The sequence below is a fragment of the Sinohyriopsis cumingii genome, chromosome 15 (assembly GCF_028554795.1).
Source record: "Sinohyriopsis cumingii isolate HCF-2022 chromosome 15, ASM2855479v2, whole genome shotgun sequence".
In the NCBI taxonomy this organism is placed as follows: Eukaryota; Metazoa; Mollusca; class Bivalvia; order Unionida; family Unionidae; genus Sinohyriopsis; species Sinohyriopsis cumingii.
In genome coordinates, this window is record NC_142975.1 from 140092520 (window position 1) to 140114990 (window position 22471).

A 22471-nucleotide genomic window follows, 5' to 3' on the forward strand; every position below is an offset into this window, starting at 1 on the left:
TGTTGCAGGCACAACTTTTGCAGGCACATAAAATCAAGCATTGCACAGCATGATGGGAAATGTTTTCACATGTGAAACAATAAGGATATATTTTTCACATGTGATAATATAAGGATTTATTTTTCACATATGTGTTGTGTTTCTGGATTTTTAATGTAGATTTAACAATCTGAGTCATGTTGCAACAATATCTGCAGGGTGGCAGTTTATAGTGATGTCTAGCACTCAGGTATCATGCCAAAGACATGTAGCATCATTATGTCCCATCCAGTCACATTATCCTGATAAAAGGCCAACCAGTCCTAACACCAAACTCTTAATGCTGAGCACCAAGCAATGAAGCTGTTAGTACCATTTTTATAAGTGTTCATTATGACTCAACTGGAGTTCGAAAATTATTTTGTCAGTAAGTCTCTATATTTCACATTTAAGTATATTAAGTATATAAATTTTTTATGTTTAGGGTTTTTAGTCCAAATTCTTTTGGTTCAAACAGTTTCATGACTAATAAGCCTGGTATTTACCTTTGCTTTAATACAGAGGCCACCAGTATCAAAGACAATGCCCTTCCCAACCCAAGCTATGGTTCGTTTGGCACCCTCTGGTTTATGGCTGAGTACTGCAAGAGCTGGGGCATTGACTGCTGCCTTCCCAACATTGTAGATACCTGAAAATAGGAAATGTTAACAACTGCAATTGCCAAATTTGTATGCTAAATATATTGGGAATACTGAGTCACATCCTATAAATTGAGTACCATCAAGGTGGCTATGACTTGCTTTTTATGTGTGTGGTTTGGATTTTAAACATAGCTTTAAAACTTTTCCAGTCATATCGCTATGATGTCTGCCATGTGGCAGATTTTATAGTGATGTGTAGCACTGGAGCATCATGCCACAGACATGTAGCATCATTTCAACCCAGTCACATTATCCTGACACCAGGCCAACCAGTCCTAACACCATCCTCTTAATGCTGAACACCAAGCAAGCTAGCTGCTAGTACCATTTTTTTTTTTTGTCTTTTGTATGACCTGGCTGTATAAATATTCCCTTCAAAGGGAACAGTGGAGAGTTAGAAAAATATGTTTCATGTTATGCAATTAATTCTAGTGCTAATTTAAATACCATAAATACCTGAAACTACACTGCTATCAAGTGATTTCCAACTGAAAATTCACACATGATCCTTGAAAACACAAGTGAAAAAAAAGAGTATGCCACCCAATTGGAGTAAATATGACTCAGTTGATGCATCCAGTGCCATCATTTAATCCAATAAGTATATGAAAACTTTTACAATGGAAACTGGTGCCAATATATGACTATGACCTCTTTCAAGGTTGCTGTAGCTATGTTATACAAAGTAAAATAAGACAAGCTTTAATATTTTTATAAAGTTTCAATAGTATTTTCAGTGTTTTATTCATCTGACATGAAAATATGCAAAAACAAAAGATTAAAGTGACAACATAAAAAACTGAACTTTTTACATTTTTTTCAACTTCAATCTATTCCGGCTGTGGAGAGAAGTCATTTCACCCAAATAATAGAGTCCAGCACGGCCCTGAATGCCAAAGTGATCACTATTTCTGGCTTGCAGCAAGGCAGGCTTGACAATAAATCAAAATGGATGATCACCTTCATATTGGACAAATTCAAGTTGCATTACTTCCTCATTATGAAACTGAATGGGTAACATCAACTAGTGAAAGATAACACATAATGATAACAAAATAAAGCATCATTATATTTGGGATAAACAAATAAAAAGAAATTACTGAAGGCATTAACATAAAAGAATAGACATAAAAGCATTTAGATATTATGACAAAGATTAAATTTTACTTTTAGTGAGCCATTGTTTGTTATTGTTGTTATTGCTGCTTTGCATTTAACGCCATTTCTCAGCACAAGATAGACTATACATGGTGACCAGTGTAACTGGTACAGGAAGAACATGAGGTACAGGACAAGCTTGAGAGAAACCCCAGTAAGAACCATTGACCCATGGAAAGATACTGGCAGCTTTCTCATATACCCACAATAGCTGAGCCTGAGATTCAACCAAACGTGGACTGAGGTGAGATGGCTGTGATCAGTAAAGGGAAGAGCTTTAAACCACTTGGCCACCCAGGTTCACAGGAGCCATGGTAGCTCAGCATATAAAGTTTCTCTCTAATAATCATCTAAGGGACTCGACTTCAATATACATAGAGGCCTGCCTAGGTGAGCTACCCCAATGTGTCCTTGGGAAAGGTACTTTGCTCCCATTAGCTTGGGATGACAAATCCAATGTATTAAATGTGCTATTTAATGCCAAGCAACCAATCAACCTGACTTCTAAGGAATCTGTACAGTATGAAATGATATGCTGAAACAACATTATAAGGTTTTGATTTCAAGAGACTGACACTGAATGCAGCTTTTAATGACCTGAACAAAAAGAGTATCATGGGAGGTACATAAATAACTGACATTTTTGTGTAGAAACCATTTTCTTTTTTCAGTCACAATGACCTTGACCCATGCCCTTTTGACCACAAAAATTGAGAGGCCCCTTCTTACAAGTGTAATCCATCCATGACATTTGGTCCAGCTCTAGAACTAATGTTATTATGCCGATTCCATTTTGTCATGGTGGCCTTAATCGTTGACCTTTTGGCCCCTTACATCAATATGTATCTTCCTTATCACAAAGTTTGGTCTTGGTATGTGATACAGAACTAATGTTAATGTGCAGAAACCATTTTTACCCGCAGATGATGGACAACTCAATTTATTCTGTGGAAACCATTTTTCTTCTTTTTTACTCACAGTAACAATGATCCTTGAGTCTTGGACAGGCTTGCTCCTCACTCTATGTACAAGACATCTATGAAGTACTTTAACATGGTGGACAACTTGAGTTGATGTTAAAAAACAACTTTTCTTCTTTAAGTAATATTGTGCAGAAATGAAATTGGTGACAGACAGATTGAGAGACAGACATACATCATCATTCACTAAACTTTATGATGGGTGTATAAAAAGGTAATTATGTTACATGTAATTTCAACTAAACCATGATCTGAAAACACATCATACAACAACAAACTAGATTTAAAATTATTTCTTACCTAAAACAACAGATAATCAAGCTGATAACACGACATTTTCTTTACAAACAGCAAGCAATCACCTAATTTATGACAAATCCAAGCATACAGGATCAAATTATAAAAGAAATCAAAATATTGCTTTTGTTGTTACATTAACATACTGGTAGTAGTAAAATGTTTTTAACAAAATTGTCAGTTTTATCAAAAAGGCACAACAAAATTCTGCTAGAACCATGGATTTTTCTTACCACCAAAACCTTTTTCTCTCAATTCTTCCCCCTGGATGATCATTGGTGTTATGTCCAATTCCTCCCCAACTTTTCTAATCTCCTGTTTTTGAAAATATATGATAAGCAATGTGTGAATGTTGTAATAAATCAACAAAAATCAATAATGACATACGAATCATTAAGATAGGCCTAGAAATAAAAGGTTTTAATAATTTTGTTTTAAATTTGTAGAACACCTGATTAATTTAAACTACCATCTTCTAAATAAATTACAATCTAAATTTTCTACTATACATGGAGAAAACAAAATCTTGTTAAAACACTACAAGTCTGTCTACTCAATCTGTCCAATGAACAACTATTTAGTACAGATATGTGGGAATTCATATATAGCCTCAAAGTCTTAGAAATGTGTAAAAAGTAATTTAAGGTTATCATTTTTGTAACTTAAGTCGGATCCCAAAATATATAACCTTACAAAAGTCTTTCATTAAAAATGTTTGTAAAACAGTATTGCATGTGATTATGTTAAAGTAAGGAATATTTTGAAAAACAATATCATTAGGAACACTACACAAGACATTAAGAATACAACACCTGACATTAGGACCAATACAAACGACATTAAGAACACAACACCTGACAGGAATACAACTTCATGACATTAAGAATACAACACCTGACACTAGGAACATTACACATGACATTTAGTATACAACACCTGACATTAAGAACACTACACACGACATTAAGAATACAACACCTGATATCAGGAACACAATACATGACATTAAGAATACAACACCTGACATTAGAAACACTACAAACGACATTAAGAATACAACACCTAACACACCTAACATTAGGAACACTATACATAACATTAAGAATACAACACCTAATATTAGGAACACTACACATGACATTAAGAATACAACACCTCACAATAGGAACATTACACATGACATTAATATAACACCTCACATTAGGAACATTACACGTGACATTAAGAATACAACACCTGACATTAGGAACACTACATATGACATTAAGAATACAACACCTGACATTAGGAACACTACACATAACATTAAGAATACAACACCTAACATTATGACACTACACGTAACATTAAAAATACAACACCTGACATTAGAAACACTACAAACGACATTAAGAATACAAAACCTAACATTAGGAACACTACACATAACATTAAGAATACAACACCTAATGTTAGGAACACTACACATGACATTAAGAATACAACACCTCACAATAGGAACATTACACATGACATTAAGAATACAACACCTCACATTAGGAACATTACACATGACATTAAGAATACAACACCTGACATTAGGAACACTACACACGACATTAAGAATACAACACCTAACATTAGTTACACTACACATGACATTATGAATAAAAACCTAACATTAGGAACACTACACATGACATTAAGAATACAACACCTCACATTAGGAACACTACACATGACATTAAGAATACAACACCTCACACTAAAAATACAACATATGACATTAAGAATACAAACCTAACACATGGAATAATGTTAAGAATGCAACACTTAACATTAGGAACACAACACAACATTAACACCTAACATTAAGACAATAATCTTATAAAAAAGCAATGTCACTAGGACCATAGCAGTGCAGTTGATAGGGTACTGTACTGGGTCAGCTATTGTGGTATGTTTTTGGGAAAGGCACTTAAGTCACATTTCCTTGGCAAGATATGGCCAATGTGTTTAAAACTTCCATTAAAACAGACAAAACAAAAAAATGAACTTAACTGGTCTTTCAGTAGGTTTGCAATAACCCTGGGAAAAAAGTCCTTTGATGGCACTGATGCAAAATAGCAGAAAATAATTTCCAGGAATCCTAGGTATGTTTTTTTCTTCTTCTGACCTTTTATTGTTTTTAACAGCTGAGTACCAAAACCACTTCTGATATTCTTGTGACACTCCAATCTGTTAATGTCAAGGCAGAGCCAACATGAGATATCAGCAAATCAATGACATACAATTACAATAACCTTGGTCAGTATGAAGTGCTCTGGAGGAAAGGTTTGACTATATTATATAACACAAGTACATATTAACATTACCACAAGTGGGCCAGGATTGAACAGGTGTGGTTGGTACATTAGGGCACAGTTACACAAGTTAGCTAGTGCCTAGGTAAATGGAGTAAAGTACCATGCCCGTGTACACACCAAAGTAACTGACTCAGGTTAATCTTGACAGTAGGATTCAAACGAGCATTATTACAGTCATGAGCCTGGCACACTAACTACTGAGCCACTGCAGCTACTGGCCTGGACTGGACAAAATTATGCCTTATGCAAGGTTATGTGAGAAGCAAACATTACATCATCAAGCCTTTCTGAGCATGTGAGCATTAGTTAGTAGTCAGGAGAATCTTACGTCTAAAAATATATCGGTATGCATGTCTGCACATGGAGCATCCACAATTTTTGCAGACAGACGGACTGAAAATGCCAATGAATGGAGACAATTAACATCACTGTCCAAAAGAGTTCTGTCTTTCTCTGGGCCGACAAGCAGGAATTCCACCATCACTTTACGACCTGTGGAAGACTGACTGGATTTGGCTGAGAAGAGAGGCAAAACTCGTGCAACTGCTGCTGCTGAGGCAACCACATCTTTTTTCTCACAAACAACCTGTAAAGACCAGGTAACTATTTTATCCTTTGCATCTGCAGTATAATCATAATGAAAATATGTACATCGACCTCCAAATAAAAGACTGCTTGTTAACAAACTGGTGAAATGCATGCCACTACTGTATACATATAAATTCGTAACATGAGGATGGTCAATCTTTAAAATGATTTTAACTCCAATATCCATTAATTTAGATTCTGGTTAAAAATGAATGCAGTTTTAAATTGTAGAAAAATAATTCTTGTCTTACTTCTATTAAAAAGAAGACATTTTTTTCTGTATCATTAAAAGAAACAAGTCAAGTGTTACCTAATAATATTATTTGATGACTATATAAACAACAATATCAGCAACAAAAACAACAGAGGTCCCTTACTATAAAATCACCCAGTATGCCATTGCCCTTTTACCAATATGGGTATGGCCATAAATTCAAATTTAATATCAAGATACCCAGCATGCCATTGCCTTTTTAACAATGCAAGTATGGCTATAAATTCAATTAAATGTCAAGTCACCCAGCATGCCATTTCCCTTTTAACAGTTCAAGTATGGCTATAAATTCAACTGAATGTCAAGTCACACAATATGCTAAAGTCCTTTTAACAATGCATACCCATAAATTCAGTTAAATGTCAAGTCACCCAATATGCTATTGCCCTTTTAACAATGCAAGTATGGCTATAAATTCAATTAAATGTCAAGTCACCAAGTATGTCATTGCCTTTTTAACAATGAAAGCCCATAAATTCAATTAAATGTCAAGTCACTCAATATGCCATTGCCCTTTTAACAATGCAAGTATGGCTATAAATTCAATTAAATGTCAAGTCACCAAGTATGTCATTGCCTTTTTAACAATGAAAGCCCATAAATTCAGTTAAATGTCAAGTCACCCAATATGCTATTGCCCTTTTAACAATGCAAGTATGGCTATAAATTCAATTAAATGTCAAGTCACCAAGTATGTCATTGCTTTTTTAACAACAAAAGCCCATAAATTCAATTAAATGTCAAGTCACTCAATATGCCATTGCCCTTTTAACAATGCAAGTATGGCCATAAAATCAATTAAATCTAAAATTTTGTTCCAAGTTTTGACATAATCATGTTACTCTCTTTAGAAAACAACACATGCTAATTTTCCAAAACAATAATAATAAAAATACATGCAATGACAACAATGATATGGCCTTACCACTACATATTCATCTCCTCCAACTAGACAACTCTTTACTATTTTAGAAAGCGAGTGAGCACTGGATGGTGTATTGTGGCGGCTACACTTGATTGGTAAAGCTGCAACAGTAGCATTGTTCAGCCAGAGAGGAGTGGAGTCCGTAGGTGATGGATGAAGTGCATTTACTGCAGCCTGGTAGGTCTGAAATTAATCGGATTATGATCAAGTATGGTCATTTTTCCTAATATGTTGAATCATCCAACTATCAATACACAAGAGATACCTGAATCTAGTACAAGATTATTTTGTACACGTTTCATACAAAATACTAAGTGTTTAGCAACCAGTCTGAAAAATATGCCATAGGATAATCTGTGTATTGCAAATGAATACCTAAACAAAATTGAATAAATGAATTTATTTTGTTTATCTACAGCTGGCTTTCAAAGTCATGAGTATTATTCATGGCCATTTAATATTTACAGAGGAAATATACTAAGTAAGTCAATCTATGGAGAGTGGAATACACATTTTGGGTATACTTGAGGTTATGATAAAGAGTTAAATAGAGAACTAACTACTTGCAAGCCATTCTATGTAAATCTGCATTTGATCTAATTAAGTTCACGAATTCATGGAAAGAGCATGGAGAGGTTGAAGGGAAGAACCGTCATCTTGACACCTTTGCAAATTTCTGGAGCTTGTATGCATGAATGTCTTGAATTACCCAAAACCCCAAGTATATGCATGGGACCATGATGCCAAGTCAAGGTGGAGAGGGCATGATCAACTGTTGCAAATCAATATGCATGTTGTAAAGGTGGACATATATTGCAAAATAAATGTCAAGTATTATCAGTTCTTTTCCAGTCACTGGCAATTTATAACCTATTGTCATTCTGCTTCACACATAACCAACAATTTCTCAATAAAATGTTTTTCTAATTGTGCAACCTCAAACAGTGATTTTTATCATATGAAAGTTCAGAACTTTAACCACAATTCTTGAAATGTGTTATGTTTCTAGAAGCATAGCAAAACTCAAGCACACTAGTCATAAGGAAACCTCAATGCACAATGACTCCTTTCTGACCCCTTGATAATAGGGGTGGGTATTGAATTAAAAACCATATTGCGATATATTGCAATATTAAATGAAATATTGCAATATTATTGCAATATATTCATTTAAAAAAGAATTGCAGATTACTGTTAATTTATTGAAACTAAATGAATGCAAACTGCAATAAATTATTTAAAATTATTTAATTACATAATTAAAATACAATAGAGAAAATGAATAAAATGCAGTACAGTAGTTGCAGTCTAGCACAGAAATAAAGAGTTACAATTTAAGTCTTTTGTCTGAACAGTTCACAGTTTGCAGTTTACTTTTTGATAAACATAAAATGCATGAAACTGCAGACTGGTCTCTTCGTTTTCGCTTTACCCCATGTAGTTCAAACTGAACTGCCTTGAAGATCACATGATGGAACTTGCTTTATATTCTTTTTAAGAACATAACAGCATCAACATTATTTAGTTTTGGTTGTGCATTTACTATATCTCCAGCAGCGGAGAACACCCTCTCAGAAGGGACACTTGTTCCTGGGATGCACAATAAGAATTTAGCAAGCTTAGCTAATCTTGGAAATCTCTGCTTGTGATTTTTCCACAACTGAAGAGGATTTGAATCCAAGAGAATTGACGGAAACCATATCTAGTTCTTAAGCTCTTCTTCTAGTTCTTCCATTTATGTTTTTGAAGTCTCAACACCAGTTATGTAGACATCACTAAGAAGTTCTTGCATGCCAGAACAACAGGTACCTTTATCTATCATATCACTCTGACCAATATCTGACTTGAGCTTCTTGCAAACTGGTTGAGCATCCTTAGCAGCAGAATTGGCAGACACACATAACTTTTCGGTTAGCTGTGGTAACAGTGGCAGCTCTGACTGCCCACTATTACCCACAGGTGAGTGATCAGTGTCATGTTCAGCCTTAACTCTAACAATGATTTCTGATGCATTCTGCAATTTTGTTAAAGATATCATTCCTTTGTGCATCACTGTGGAAAGATAAGGCTTTAAAACATGGATCCCAGGCAGCAGCAATGGTGAGAATTTCTTCTTGATGAGTGTACCTATCCTGAAGAACATCAACCATGTCCCTTTTTATCTGAGCTGTTACTAGAGAGCCATCATCACTATGTTGGAAAATGCTGTCAATAAGTTTGCGATGAAGATGCATGATAACAGAAATGGTTGGAACTGACTCAGCACAAAGAGTGGTTGTCACCACTTTAAGATGATTTAGACAAACCATTACCTCATCTGCCAGGCAAATGTCATCATCTGAGAATGTGTTCAAATCTTTCTCTTTTATTTTAGCAAGATCTTTGGATCTCAAAACAGCAGTTACCGCACATTGCAAGAAACCTTAAACTCATGTCATAAGTACTGTTCAAACTAGTGGGCACATCAGCTATAAGCTTATAATCCGGTAGACCCAGCAATTAGGCCTGACTTCTTGACGAATCTTGCTGAGGAGAATTTCAATGCATCTAATGTTGAGACATTTTTGTGCAGCTAAATTAATTGTATGTGCATAACACTTGATGTGAAATTTACATCCTAAATGAGTCCCTTCCTTGTCCATGTTAGATGCATTATCTGATACAATAGGTGGTATGGGGATAGACTGTATTTCCCATTCTTTGAGAGACCCATGAATCACAGCAGCTATATTCTCACCTGTGTGCCCTCATACATGGACCGAGTCTGAAGAACATAGTTTATCAGCTTCCAATTTTTATCAGTGTGAGTTGATGTGACTGACAGATATGATTCATTTGACCCTGACATCCAACTATCTGTTGTCAATGCAACCTTCTCAGCATTACGTGGGTCTTCTGTTACCAGTGCCTTAACTTGAGCATATTTTTGAGGAATGATCACCTCTGCCAACTTCTTTCTACCTGGAACATTATATTGGCGGGTCAAGTGTATGTAAAACGCCACTAAACTTTGGCAAATCCACTATTCGGTATGGACGCATGTCCTTTATTATAAATCTGCACACCTTGTCAGTTATATGTAAAGCATGAGAAGAATGCAAGGAGCATTTCGCATTAATGAGCCCTGGTAAGGTTCTCTGGATTGGCTGCAACGTTTCAGCTTTAGAAAGATCGGAAGTATCTTCACATGATGAACTCGCGTTAGCAGGGATCGATCATCTATTGTCTGTCATCTTGTAATTGCCACATTTCCTGGGATGGTGCTTGTTCATGTGGTATGCTAGATTAGTGGTTCCGACACAAAACTTAACATGAGCGTCACGTAGTCGGCACACAGCAATTGCCTCATCAATTTTTCCATCCCTTTTACTCTTTCTTAATGCAAAATAAGTCCATATGGCAGATAATGCTTTTGAAATACTTGTATCTCAAGGTCAATGTCAGTTAGTCATCACTGTCAGCAAGGTGCTTATTTGTTGAAAGCGAAGTTTAAGCTTTAAAAGGATGAAGATTCACAGACATGTAACTTCCAATTACCCATGCTACAACTGCTCAGGAAATGAAACAGAAATGTTACTGAAGCTAATTACCAGAGGTAAAGGTATGGAATCAATAGGTCACTGTCAATCAGAAACTATTATAAGTAGTGAAATATGGCTAATATTAATTTATAATAATAACAGAATTCATTTGCTACTTGTTATCAAAATTTACTTCAATATCACACTGTGTCGATATAAGTTATATCGTGATTATTGTATTGTCGGTTTAATACCACAATATACTGGTATTCAATATTATCACACACCCCTACTTGATAATAAATGTATCAACTGCATACCAAAGAGGTGAGCAAAACATTCTCTGCTGGACATTGAGTTACAGTGAAAAGTAAATGTTCATTATTAATTAACCATCACTGAAAAAAAAATTAACATTAAACAATGAGCATATGCAAAAAGATGTGACCAATATCCAAAGACTGTAGATCTGGAGCTAAAAACTCTATGTGCACACTGTCTCAACAGTACAAAGTACATTATTATGAACTAGCAATTTCATTATCAGATCAAAGAACAATACAATATACCAAGTCATCAAATTCCTGAGAGAGAGAGAGAGAGCAGCATAGTACTCATTCTTGCTGAAGACATGTATATCTTAATTTATATTTCCATCACACATATATATTTTTTGCAGTTTATTTTGGTGTCTTATGGCACAGCAACCCATGACTTCAAGGCTATTAATGGATAAGAAATTGGAGATGGTTTGCATATGTCCACTACCATGATGTGTACCTGGCCAAGGAACACTGCATATTTATTTGCATACAAGACACAAACAGATTAAAGGTTTCATGTTGACAATGATCCACAAGTCTGATGTTGACAGTGATCCACAAGCTTGATGCTGACAATAATGCATAAGTTTGATGTTGACAGTGATCCACAATTTTGATGGTGACAATGGTCCACAAATTTATTTCATGATAACAGTGATCCACAAGTATCATGCTGATGGTGATCCACAAGTTTCATGTTGACAGTGATCATGTTTCATGCTGACAATGATCCACAACAGCTTAGATAACTATACATATTTTCTAAAGACACATAAACAAAATAGGGGCCCCAGGTAGCAAAGTGGTCAAAGGCAATTGCCTTTACAGATCAATGACATCTCAACTCTGTCCATGTAGGTTCAAGTCTCAGGCTCAACCATCCTGGATACGTAAAAACGACTGCCAGTAGCTTCCAGTGGGTTGATGATTCTTTGCTGGTGTTTTCTGGATCCTTTCTCCACCAGATATACTATCATGGTGTTAATCCAACAACAAGAACATAAACAAAATAAACCAGATACTGACGTAACACTAAAAAAAGAGATTTTGGATATATTGGATTGATGTCTATTGTGTAATCCCAAATATCATATAATTTTAGACAAAAACACATAGTGCAAGCATGTGAACTATGATTGTATAAAATGTTTCTCCTACTTCTTCATCAAAAATGTCCCCAAAATCTTGTATCTGAGATTACAACATTACCATCAGAGAGAGAGAGAGATTCGTCTTCAAATCATGACAATTCCCCCACTTTATTACTGATTTCTGCAATAAATTTAAGTAAGTTTCATTACTGACAGTTACCAATCTTCTGCTGTTAATCACCTCAATTATTAGGTCTGTTCCTTGTCAGATAGCTACAGCTATGATTAGGGCTGTTTCATGTCAATTAGGGCTGTTCTAGGATGCCCCAAGAATGGATACCCAAGGTAACCCTCAGATGGACCAACAATATCAGACAGCTACAGTTCTGATTAAGACTACATGTAATATAGGTAAATTTTTTTCTCAAGCTTAGCTTTGATGCTATTTCTTGTCATTATTTTATAACAGTGTTGACAATGGATTCCTAAGCCTTGATTTATATATAGCATCCAGTGAAGTCGTGCCCATGTTACAGTGCACAGACAGTAGGCACTATTGTGTTAATACTTAAGGACTAAGCAGGTGGTTTGAATTCAAGTGTGAATTCTGTTTTCTATTCCTTTCTTTATTTTAAAAAAACAGTGGCTGTCATTTGGAACTGAACTGTGCACATCTTATCAGATTACTTTTCCTTTGTAACAATGGGATAAATTTATGCCACTTTTCCTGTGTAACAATGGGATAAATTTATGCCCAATTTTCCTGTGCAAAAATGGGTTAGATTTATCCTACTCATAGAGAAGTCAATACTGTGTCTCTGATCAAGTCAGTGCACAAGCTACTTCAGATTTCTTTACAAAAAAATGCAAGAAAATCAATGATATTTACTTTCCACTAATCATGATGAAAAATCAGCAAGAAAATATGTGATTTTCTGTATAACTATTTCATGTAATATAAAACAGTATCACTCTATCTTGTCTTTGTATTTGTATCTTTTACTACAAATATTTTGATCATCTTAGTGAGGGGGGAGTCTCAATTTACAATCAAATATACAATCAACATAAAGACACGCCTTCATCTCGCACCTGATTCAGAATGATTTTCAGTCTTTCCATGGACAGTCTTCATGCGGTGGTTTTTGAAATGTCAATTAATATCTCTCAACCCCTCCATAATGGATGTGCACATCACATCCCCATGGAGTCATGAAACAGTCTTGAATTGCAAGGTACTTATCTTTCCACTATGACACTTCAATGCTGAACAAGCTATGAGGGGATGAACTGCCCACCAACCCCACACCCCCGATGTTTGCAAAGATTAAAAATATATGAGCTGTCTTTTGCTTATATTTATCTGATGCTGACCAGACCTACCTCAGCACTAACTCTTGGCTCAAGTTTTATCTTGACTGTCTCAAATGTAATTTGTGACAGGTTTTTGGGCTGTCCTACAATAAGGACAGGATTATCTTGTGGATCTGATTTAGTCAAAGACCCAGAAAAAGTCAAGGTCACAGCCATGGTAATAACTCCAGTTCCTTAGTCCAACTGAAATGTGAAGGAAAAAGAAATAATTGATCAACAAGGATTCCTCATAAGCCGACTGGAAATTAAACTTAACCTTCCCTCAAAATATGACAACGTAATATCAACGCTAATGACAAAGCATTAGGTACAACAAAATGTTTTAAGGAAATCACATTTATATTTTAAAAATAAAGGACCAATTCAAACTATATGCCAATAAATAAAGTGATCAAAATCATATTTTGTAAACAGTCAGAGGTCTCACTAGGATTTTAAAACTAGGAGTCCAGACTCCCATTCTGGTAAAAATTGGAGTCCCACCATCAAAAGTGGTAGTCTCTTTTTCCTACAGAATCAACACAAACATGAGTGCATCTATTTTAAGCTGGAGAGGTTTTTGTAATGTAATCACTCACTATAATATAGCTTCATTACAACAGTCTATTGACAGGATTGCAAATTTATGGTTTATTTATTTGTATACGTACTTGTAGTAATTTTAGGCAAATAAATAGTATCTGATTTGTTGTTTTATTCCGAATTTTCGCAAATAACTGTCAAGTTAAAAAAACAGCTTAGACCTTAAAGCGCATCTCACGAATTCCACAACATAGCATTGTCACGAACGTTTCTGACCTACATAATTTGCAATTTAAAGTTAAATCTTTAATAAAATAATACCTAAGCTTTGGTTTCAATGATTTGTATATTTTTTCTGAATATATTTGCCCGATGATTTAAGAAAACAGACAATCTAATAAACTGGTACATCCCAGACTTAGCGAAGTCCGCCATTATTTCCCTGTGAGGCCTACTGGTTCACTTACAGTTTCAAACTAATTTTATGAAGAAATAGTGTATAAGAGGCAGTTAATATATATCCAGATCACCGATTCTGATCTTAAAACACAAGTTTGTTTGTTTTATCATCAAAGGATAGTATGCAGGAAATTGATAGTTGCTACCTTACTTGGAAAAGGGTTAATGGTCAGTCAGCTATCAAAACATAATGCTTGTGAATGGGCAAAGAGTTTATTTGTCAATGTAACTGATATAAAAACTAGGCCTAGCTACTGATGCCTTGATGAACACATTTTGCTACAACACAAGAACTAACCGGGCTAAGGCGAAGGGCATTTAAAAAAAATATGATATGGTCAGTCAATGTACCCCTTAAATAATCACAGGACGAAGTAATTTTCGCTTTCCTAACAGAAGAAGGCAAAGTTTACATTTTAGGTGACTTGTCACCCACTTATGAACAGCATTTTGTCTAAGTCTGAACATGTCTTGATTCTGAGGTCATGTGCACTGCTTATTCCACTACATTCGAAAATGAACACAATAATGAAAGCTAAAGTTGTTTATTTGATGTACTTTTATAAATGACCACATGTACATCTCTGGGTCTTTCTGCCTCTGAACTCAATCTTTGAATTCAATATTAGTACATTTTTCTACCTGGCCACCAGTCAAAGCATTTGAACTTGCTGCCAAACTATTGCATCATGTTCTTTTTTATGTACTCTTATAAAATGGCAACACGTATGTACATCAAGGCGTCTTTCAGTCACTGAATTCTGTCATTGTAAATATCAGCACAGCTAACTTATCAACACATTTTCCATCAAATCAGGTGGCTGAAGCAGGACTGGCAAGTCTTTGAATTTTGCGGCACACCTATTACATGCATACGGAGGACTCCCGTCTCAGTGATTTTCTGCACCTCAGATCAAAATTTGGCATCCAAATATGCGTAATTAAGTGTTTCCAAGATCTCTGATAGTGCATGTAGACATATATGCAGATGAAATGTAACGGAATGGTTTGAACTAATATACTGACATATATATTGATAGGTCAATACATGATTACAATTTTGAAAATAGCTATAGATGGTTAGGTTAGAAAAACCACAAACTGAAAAATTAATCTTTTTTCTATGACACAAGTTCATTAGGCAAAGAAAACAGAAACATTATAACATGATAGTAATAGTCATAAGACCAAAACAAAAGTATGAATTTTCGGTCAGCAGACTGGCCCTATTTTTTTAGCCAACCCTAGCACTATTTTCCCTTCAAGTGGTAAAAACAAAAACTCAAAACAAAACAATCTCAAAATTGATGTATGCATCTAACTGAGCTGGTTAAGTCCCATGCTTGAAATGCTAAGTTCATTATATATGCTAATCATTACAATATATATGTTTTAAAAAAAATTCAAATTAAAAAATTATATTACATATATAGTAATTATTAATATATAATGTTGATAAATATTAGTGTAGAATTTGGAGAGGTGGACAGAACTAGTGTGCATATTGGATCATATATATATATATATATATATATATATATATATATATATATATATATATATATTAGATTACAAAAAATATATATATTCTGAGTGGACAAACATAATGAGAAAAAATGTAGATAAATATTAGTGTAAAATTTGGAGAGGTGGACAGAAATAGTATATATCTTGGATATAAACAGTAGATTACAATATGGCTTAGTGTCAACAGAAAGACTGTTGAAAGCAATAAATGTATGAAGAGACTACCTAAATAAGCCCTGGATGCTATGTTGGAGATGTGATACTGATTGGTTCTGGAGCACAGGCACTTGATTTCGGGGTAAACTAATTAGTAGCATTAGTTTACCCCGGAATCAAGTGTCTGTGTTCTAGAGCCCTATCTATAATGCCATTATGCCAACAAGTTGTTCCCCGTCATTTTTTATTAGTTCTAACGTAAAATTTAAAAAGGCGGAGAACAACTTGTTCTATGCTGCCAATAAAATCATGTTCAAACAACCGGATATGGATACGGTTGTCTGTTAATTTTTTCCCTTTTGGTCAAAATGACGACTGATCAATCATATATAATCCGTAAATCTTCTCCAAATGATTATGAACTACATTATATCACAAACGACATTGGAAAAACAAAAATAAACAACTGTAAAAGCAACAGTAGTTTACCTGTTGTCGCACTTACTCTGTGGAATTCACCGGTGTGACAGATAACAATACCAATAGGCGCTCTTGTATATTAGATTCATGTTCAAGCACCTACAAAACTTAAATCGTATATGTAAGAGCGAACATCCAATACCGACCATACTCGGCCTTTTCCGTCAAATCGAAAAGAAACCCCCAGCTCTTGGCCACTGTCTCTGTGTGTGTGTGTGTGTGTGTAATTTGGATTTTTAACGTAGCTTTTTAAAAAAAATCAGTCATATCGCTACGATGTCTGCAGTGTGGCAGTTTATACTGATGTCTAGCACTGGGGCATGTAGCATGATGTCTCACCCAGTCACATTATCCTGACACCAGGCCGACCAGACCTAACACTAACCTCTTAATCCTGAGGGCTAAACGAGGCAGCTGGACCACTGAAATTTGATCCAGAACGGTTATTGGTACAATATAATGTTTGCGGATAGGTCATTTCTTTTTGTTGTATATCAAAATTGTATCTATAATTTGTTCCATTTTTTTTTTTTTTAAATTTCAAGAATGGGATAGACAGTGATCGAAAATAGATTTCTTTATGTTTTCAAAGATAATTGTGTCATTATTTCTGAAAGCATGCCCTAAAGTGGCCGATATTAACATAAGGTCAATTAGCCGAAAGTGACAGATTTGAGACAAGCCAGAGAAAAGATTTTGAGAAATCTTGGGACATTTGACACAGTGTCATAAAATAATATTTTTTAGAATAGTTATTATTAAAGGCGATCTAGAGATAATTATTCTGACTTCGATGGGAGTGTTAAATATTTTTGTCGGTTAGAGAAAGTTAATCCTAACTGGCTAAGCTAAACGAGTGGGTTAGTGTTCCCAGACGAAAGCCAAGGTTTTCAAATAATCTCCCTCGCGAAATTAGTCAATATACGTTCTGATGAAAGTCAGAATTTAGGTCCGAGGAAAATTAATGAGTAATTTCTCTTGTTAAATAAATCGTTAAAGGGACAGTGGGTCTGGATATTTGAGAAACGCGGAGCCAGAGAAAAGATAGATTGAATTATCTGATGATAAGCGAGCGAGGGCTTGGGAAGACATAAAGATACCGTCTCAATCACATAAAACATGCATTGATAAAGTTTATACTTATTTGTTAAATTCATTAGTTTTCAATTCATACTTCGATTTTCCTTGAGTTCAGAAAATAATAGTACATTCATCTGTTGGATGTAATAGAAATTGTGTATCCTAAAGATTTCATGCATTTCTTCTGATACTTATTGTGCCAAATAAATTACCCGTCTTAATTGATGTGTATTATGAATGCTGAGAATTGATTTTTCAATGTCTGGAAAATGTATATCAATTAATCACTAATTAGCAAAGGAGTGTAGTTAGAACAAGGAGTGAATTCCATTAATTCTTTTATATGCAAAGGGTCTCTTCACCGAGTGAATCCAATACTCGGGCGAGTTCGGCTCGAAGTCCCTTGTTTTCCCCTATTTCCAAGGACAACATGACAACACTCGTTTCAACTGGAAATTCTAATAACGCGCCAAGACTATAAATAATTTTCTTCTAATCAACCAATGACCACAAAATATTTTAACTTCTCATCTGCATCGCAACTTAACAACTGCATGGCAACCCATAACTGCATGGTTTCTCTTTGTTAGGATTCCATAGAGTAACGTCAGTACTTAATACCATAATGCACAAATCGCAACTCAAACACCAAATACATGGAACTATTTTCTTACTCTATCCCCGGTCCGCCGAACCATGATTTTGAGCTTCATTTCACACGAGACTTTACACCATATTTACCATCATGCCAACAATAAAAGGCTTCTTCAGATAATGGAACAACCCTTTCTCAATTATTCCGTTGTACCAAATATCGGTCCTTATCACAATTATTTCACATGAATGAAGAATCACACCAATCAACACCTTTAGATTTAAAACAAACTACTTGGCCACTTCTCCGGCTCTGACCTGAAATCAACTACGAAACTAAACCATGCCATCATAAAATCTCATCAACACTGTACTCTGTGACGTTTTCCCCTAGAAACTGGCTAATTAATCGGGCTGAGACATTTTTCACCAACACCGACTTTCCATAACCAAACAAGTAATCACTAGAATACAATACGTCTAGAAAAATGGAGACGTAAATGCAAATTGCGCATTCCCTAGATTTATTACAATTAATTTGTGTAATTATGTTTTGAAGTCTTTTCAACCGAGAATCGATGGTATTAGCATTAGAAACAAGTCTCGACTGATATCGTTCAGCTGGGGATTTATAGCCGACAGCAGGGTGTGGTAGTTTATCTAAAAGGTTGAATTATATCATAGTTCCAGTTAAGAATGTGATTAGCCGCTGGAAAGACATAAATTCACGTTAATAAGATTGTGTATCATTATCAGGTTGCGAACTGACCATAGCTTAGTTCTGATGAATTATGATAGACGATATCTCTCGTAAAATTAGTGCGAATATTTTCTGATCCCAGGAGAAAAAAAATGACACGTATTTAGGTTGGGTATTTTATATTCATTTGAAGGACAATAGCTCCATACATGCCTTGTTCAATATCATTTTGTTTATGCAATTGATTAAATCTTTATATTTAACATACAGGGGCTGGCGTTGTTCTATTCTACATCTATGCTCAGATCTATATTATTCCGTCCATGAATTTCGTCTATTATTTAATTGTTTACTCAAACTGGGCAATAATGCCGTTGTCGATCATCTCCTAGATAACGATAACCGAAGCACTATAAGGAATGGGAGATCACACATTCCCCACCTCTGACATATAACGTTTTCGTCCCTTTATACTCAGACCAATCCGGCTATCGTAGCGGCGATGAGATATGGAACCTCAACCGGCATAGCCCTGAGAATCACTAGGTCTTACTTGTAGCTGACTAGCTCATTAGAATGTGATATTGGAAAGTTCCTGCTTGTAAGATACCAGGTCAGGAGCTTCTGTAATTATTGATGGTAATTTGTTCCAAGTCCCTATTGTACATGGGAAGAAACTGAACTTAAAACAATTTGTCGATGCTGACTTTAATTGGAACTTTTTTCCTGTGGTTTGCCCTAGTTTGGCTATATGCCAGGGTCAGGTATTTGTCCGCTGCTATGTCTATGTCCGCTGCTAGGTTGTTCGCAATCTTGTACAGCATGGTATCTGGGCCTTGGTTCGCCTGGATTCGAATGACTCCCACTGGAGATGGTACAATATTGCACTGATACTGCTAGTGTTACGATATTTATTTGTGGTGAATCTAGCAGCTCTCCTTTAAACCATCTCTATCTTATTTATTAGATCTGTATTATGCGGGTTTCACACAGTCGAGAAATACTCAAGACCTGGTCGAACCAGAGTGAAATATGAGTAGATGTGCCACACTTTTACTTCTTCATTGTTGATTTGGAGGTTGCGGCGTAGGAAACCAAGGTTGCTGTTCCCTTTTTTCACTATCTTGTCTTTTCCAAGAGAGGTCTCTGGACAATTCAACCCCGATATATTTTATTGCCTGCTCATTGGATAACGTGTGCCGCTTAAGAGAGTATTCGGACAAGATTGGTGATTTCTTCCTGTAAACTCTTAGGATGTTGCATTTTTCTGGGTGGAACGACATACCCCAAGTTCTTTCCCAGAGAGCCACTTGATTCAGGTCTTCTTGGAGACATTTATTTCCCGGTAGACTATACAGTCATCTGCAGATAGATCATTGATGGACACCAGGAAGACGATGGGACCCAAGCCACCCTCTTGAGGTACCCCACTAACAACTGGTGCTGGGTCTAATGTTGCTTCATCTACTATAACTCTCTGCGATCTGTCTGATAGGAAATCTCTGATCCATTTCTGGGTGTTACTCCTGATGCCATAGTGGTCCAACTTACTGAGGAGTCTTTCATGGGGACACGATCGAAAGCCTTGCTGAAGTCAAGGATTGCAAGGTCATACTGCTTCCCTCTGTCAAAGGATCTGGTGAACTCATCCACTAAGGTTATGAGCTGCGTTTCACAGCTTCGTCTGGCACGGAAACCATGATGGCAGTCTGATAGAATGTTGTAACGATCTAGATGTTGAATCATGCTGCTGACTATGATGTGTTCAAGCATTTTTCAGCAGAAACATGTAAGGGAGACATGTATATAATTGCTAGCCTTGAATCTTTCTCCATTCTGGTAAATATAACTCAAGTATGGTGCACGATATTATGCTAGATCTTTCAGGATTCTTGCTGGAATCGTGTCTAGTCCTGTAGCTTAAGTGGGTTAATCTTCCGCAACAAGCTGTATACACCTTCTTCAGTAACCTGGATGTCAGGCATTGTGGGTAAAACGATCTCCACGTAGGCTTGGCAGATCACACTTATCCTCTTGTGTGACAACTGACTGGTATTGACGATTCAGTATGTTAGCCTTGTCGGATGCCTCTGAATGTAGTTTCCCGTGTTCCTTGAGTGGTGCCACACCACAGTTCTCTACGTAAGGACTTAATGTAGTTCCAAAATCTCTTCCGCTTGTTTGGTTGCTTTTTATTTGGATTACCAACTTCTATCAAGTTTTCAATATATCTCCAGTGGGCATGCCGTTCTAAGTGTTGTGGTCTTGCTTCTTTCTATAATTTCCGATCTCTTGTTCTTCCTGTTCTTTTCTGTCTTGCAAACATTTTGTTCCCTCTTCTGTGTTGGGTTTTAATGGATCTGTCTATCCAAGGTTTGTTTGTTTTGTTTTCAGATAAGGTCTTAGACGGTAGTAGTATATAGGGCCACCCTAGCGACAAGGGGACTTTACCATGCAAAAACGGTCCATGCACTCTAGCGACAATGGGAATTTAACATGGGGCATTTTAACATGGATGGGACTGTAGAGCGTCAATGGGAATTGAACATGGAAATTGAACATGGGAATGTCACCTGGGGATCAGTGGGAATTAAACATTGGTAATGTCATAGGTTTATAGGGTCAAAATCTTTTATAGGGTGAAATGTATTTGTAGGGACAAAGGGTTGATAGGGACAAACATAGACATACAGAAACAAACAAATACACATTCAAACACACAGAAAAGAGGACAGAAATATTCTAAAGAAAGACTCACAGATAGAATAGAGACTCGATAAAGAAAGTCTGTTGTATGGGTTCAAAACATTTATTCAAGTATATACATGGGCTCTCTGGCCTGTGCTTTGGTCTAAGGACTATCCATTAAATACATAAACATTTGAACTTAAAAGAAACATATTTACGAGTTGTTTAGTTATTGACTCTAGTAAACTAATGTTTAAAATTAACGTTCACTCCTTTCTAAAATCACTTCATATGCAACGAATTTACATTAAATGTTCGTTTATAAGTAAAAGCTAAAACAAAACAAGTAACAAACAATCAAATAAGAGAAAGTTCGTGTTTGTCTCTCTATCCGTCACACACGTTGTTTAAAATCTGGTCAGCTACCACTTGTGTCCCAGCATACATGTTCCCATCTCGTATTCCCTGTCAGTCGTAAATCTGCTGTTACGTCCATCGTGCTAGGTACACTTATCGGTAAGCAGATCAAGTGCAGTCATCGTCTTCTTCCCATGGAGGTACAACATATGCCATATGAATAGTTACTTTTCCATCGGTGATGTCAAATTTTTCTGTCATCGACCGCACGTCTTCAATAGCCCTCAAAAGTTTGGAAGAAGTTATTTCTGCATGTGTGCTAAATCCGAGACATACAGGCGAGTTCAAACTG

At 35.8% G+C, this 22471-nt stretch overlaps 1 protein-coding gene across 1 annotated transcript in view; it reads right to left on the minus strand.

Moving 5' to 3' along the window:
• Nucleotides 1–16774, minus strand: part of LOC149782910 (putative aminopeptidase NPEPL1) — a 50727-nt gene extending 33953 nt beyond the window's left edge. The window contains exons 1-6 of the mRNA XM_089934466.1: nucleotides 16710–16774; nucleotides 13566–13739; nucleotides 7248–7430; nucleotides 5789–6046; nucleotides 3349–3430; nucleotides 525–667 (exon numbers count right to left, since the gene is read on the minus strand). Coding sequence (XP_089790592.1) covers nucleotides 525–667; nucleotides 3349–3430; nucleotides 5789–6046; nucleotides 7248–7430; nucleotides 13566–13712 — 813 coding nt within the window. The 5' untranslated portion in view covers nucleotides 13713–13739; nucleotides 16710–16774. The remainder of the gene's footprint in view (nucleotides 1–524; nucleotides 668–3348; nucleotides 3431–5788; nucleotides 6047–7247; nucleotides 7431–13565; nucleotides 13740–16709) is intronic.
• Nucleotides 16775–22471: the final 5697 nt, after the last annotated feature.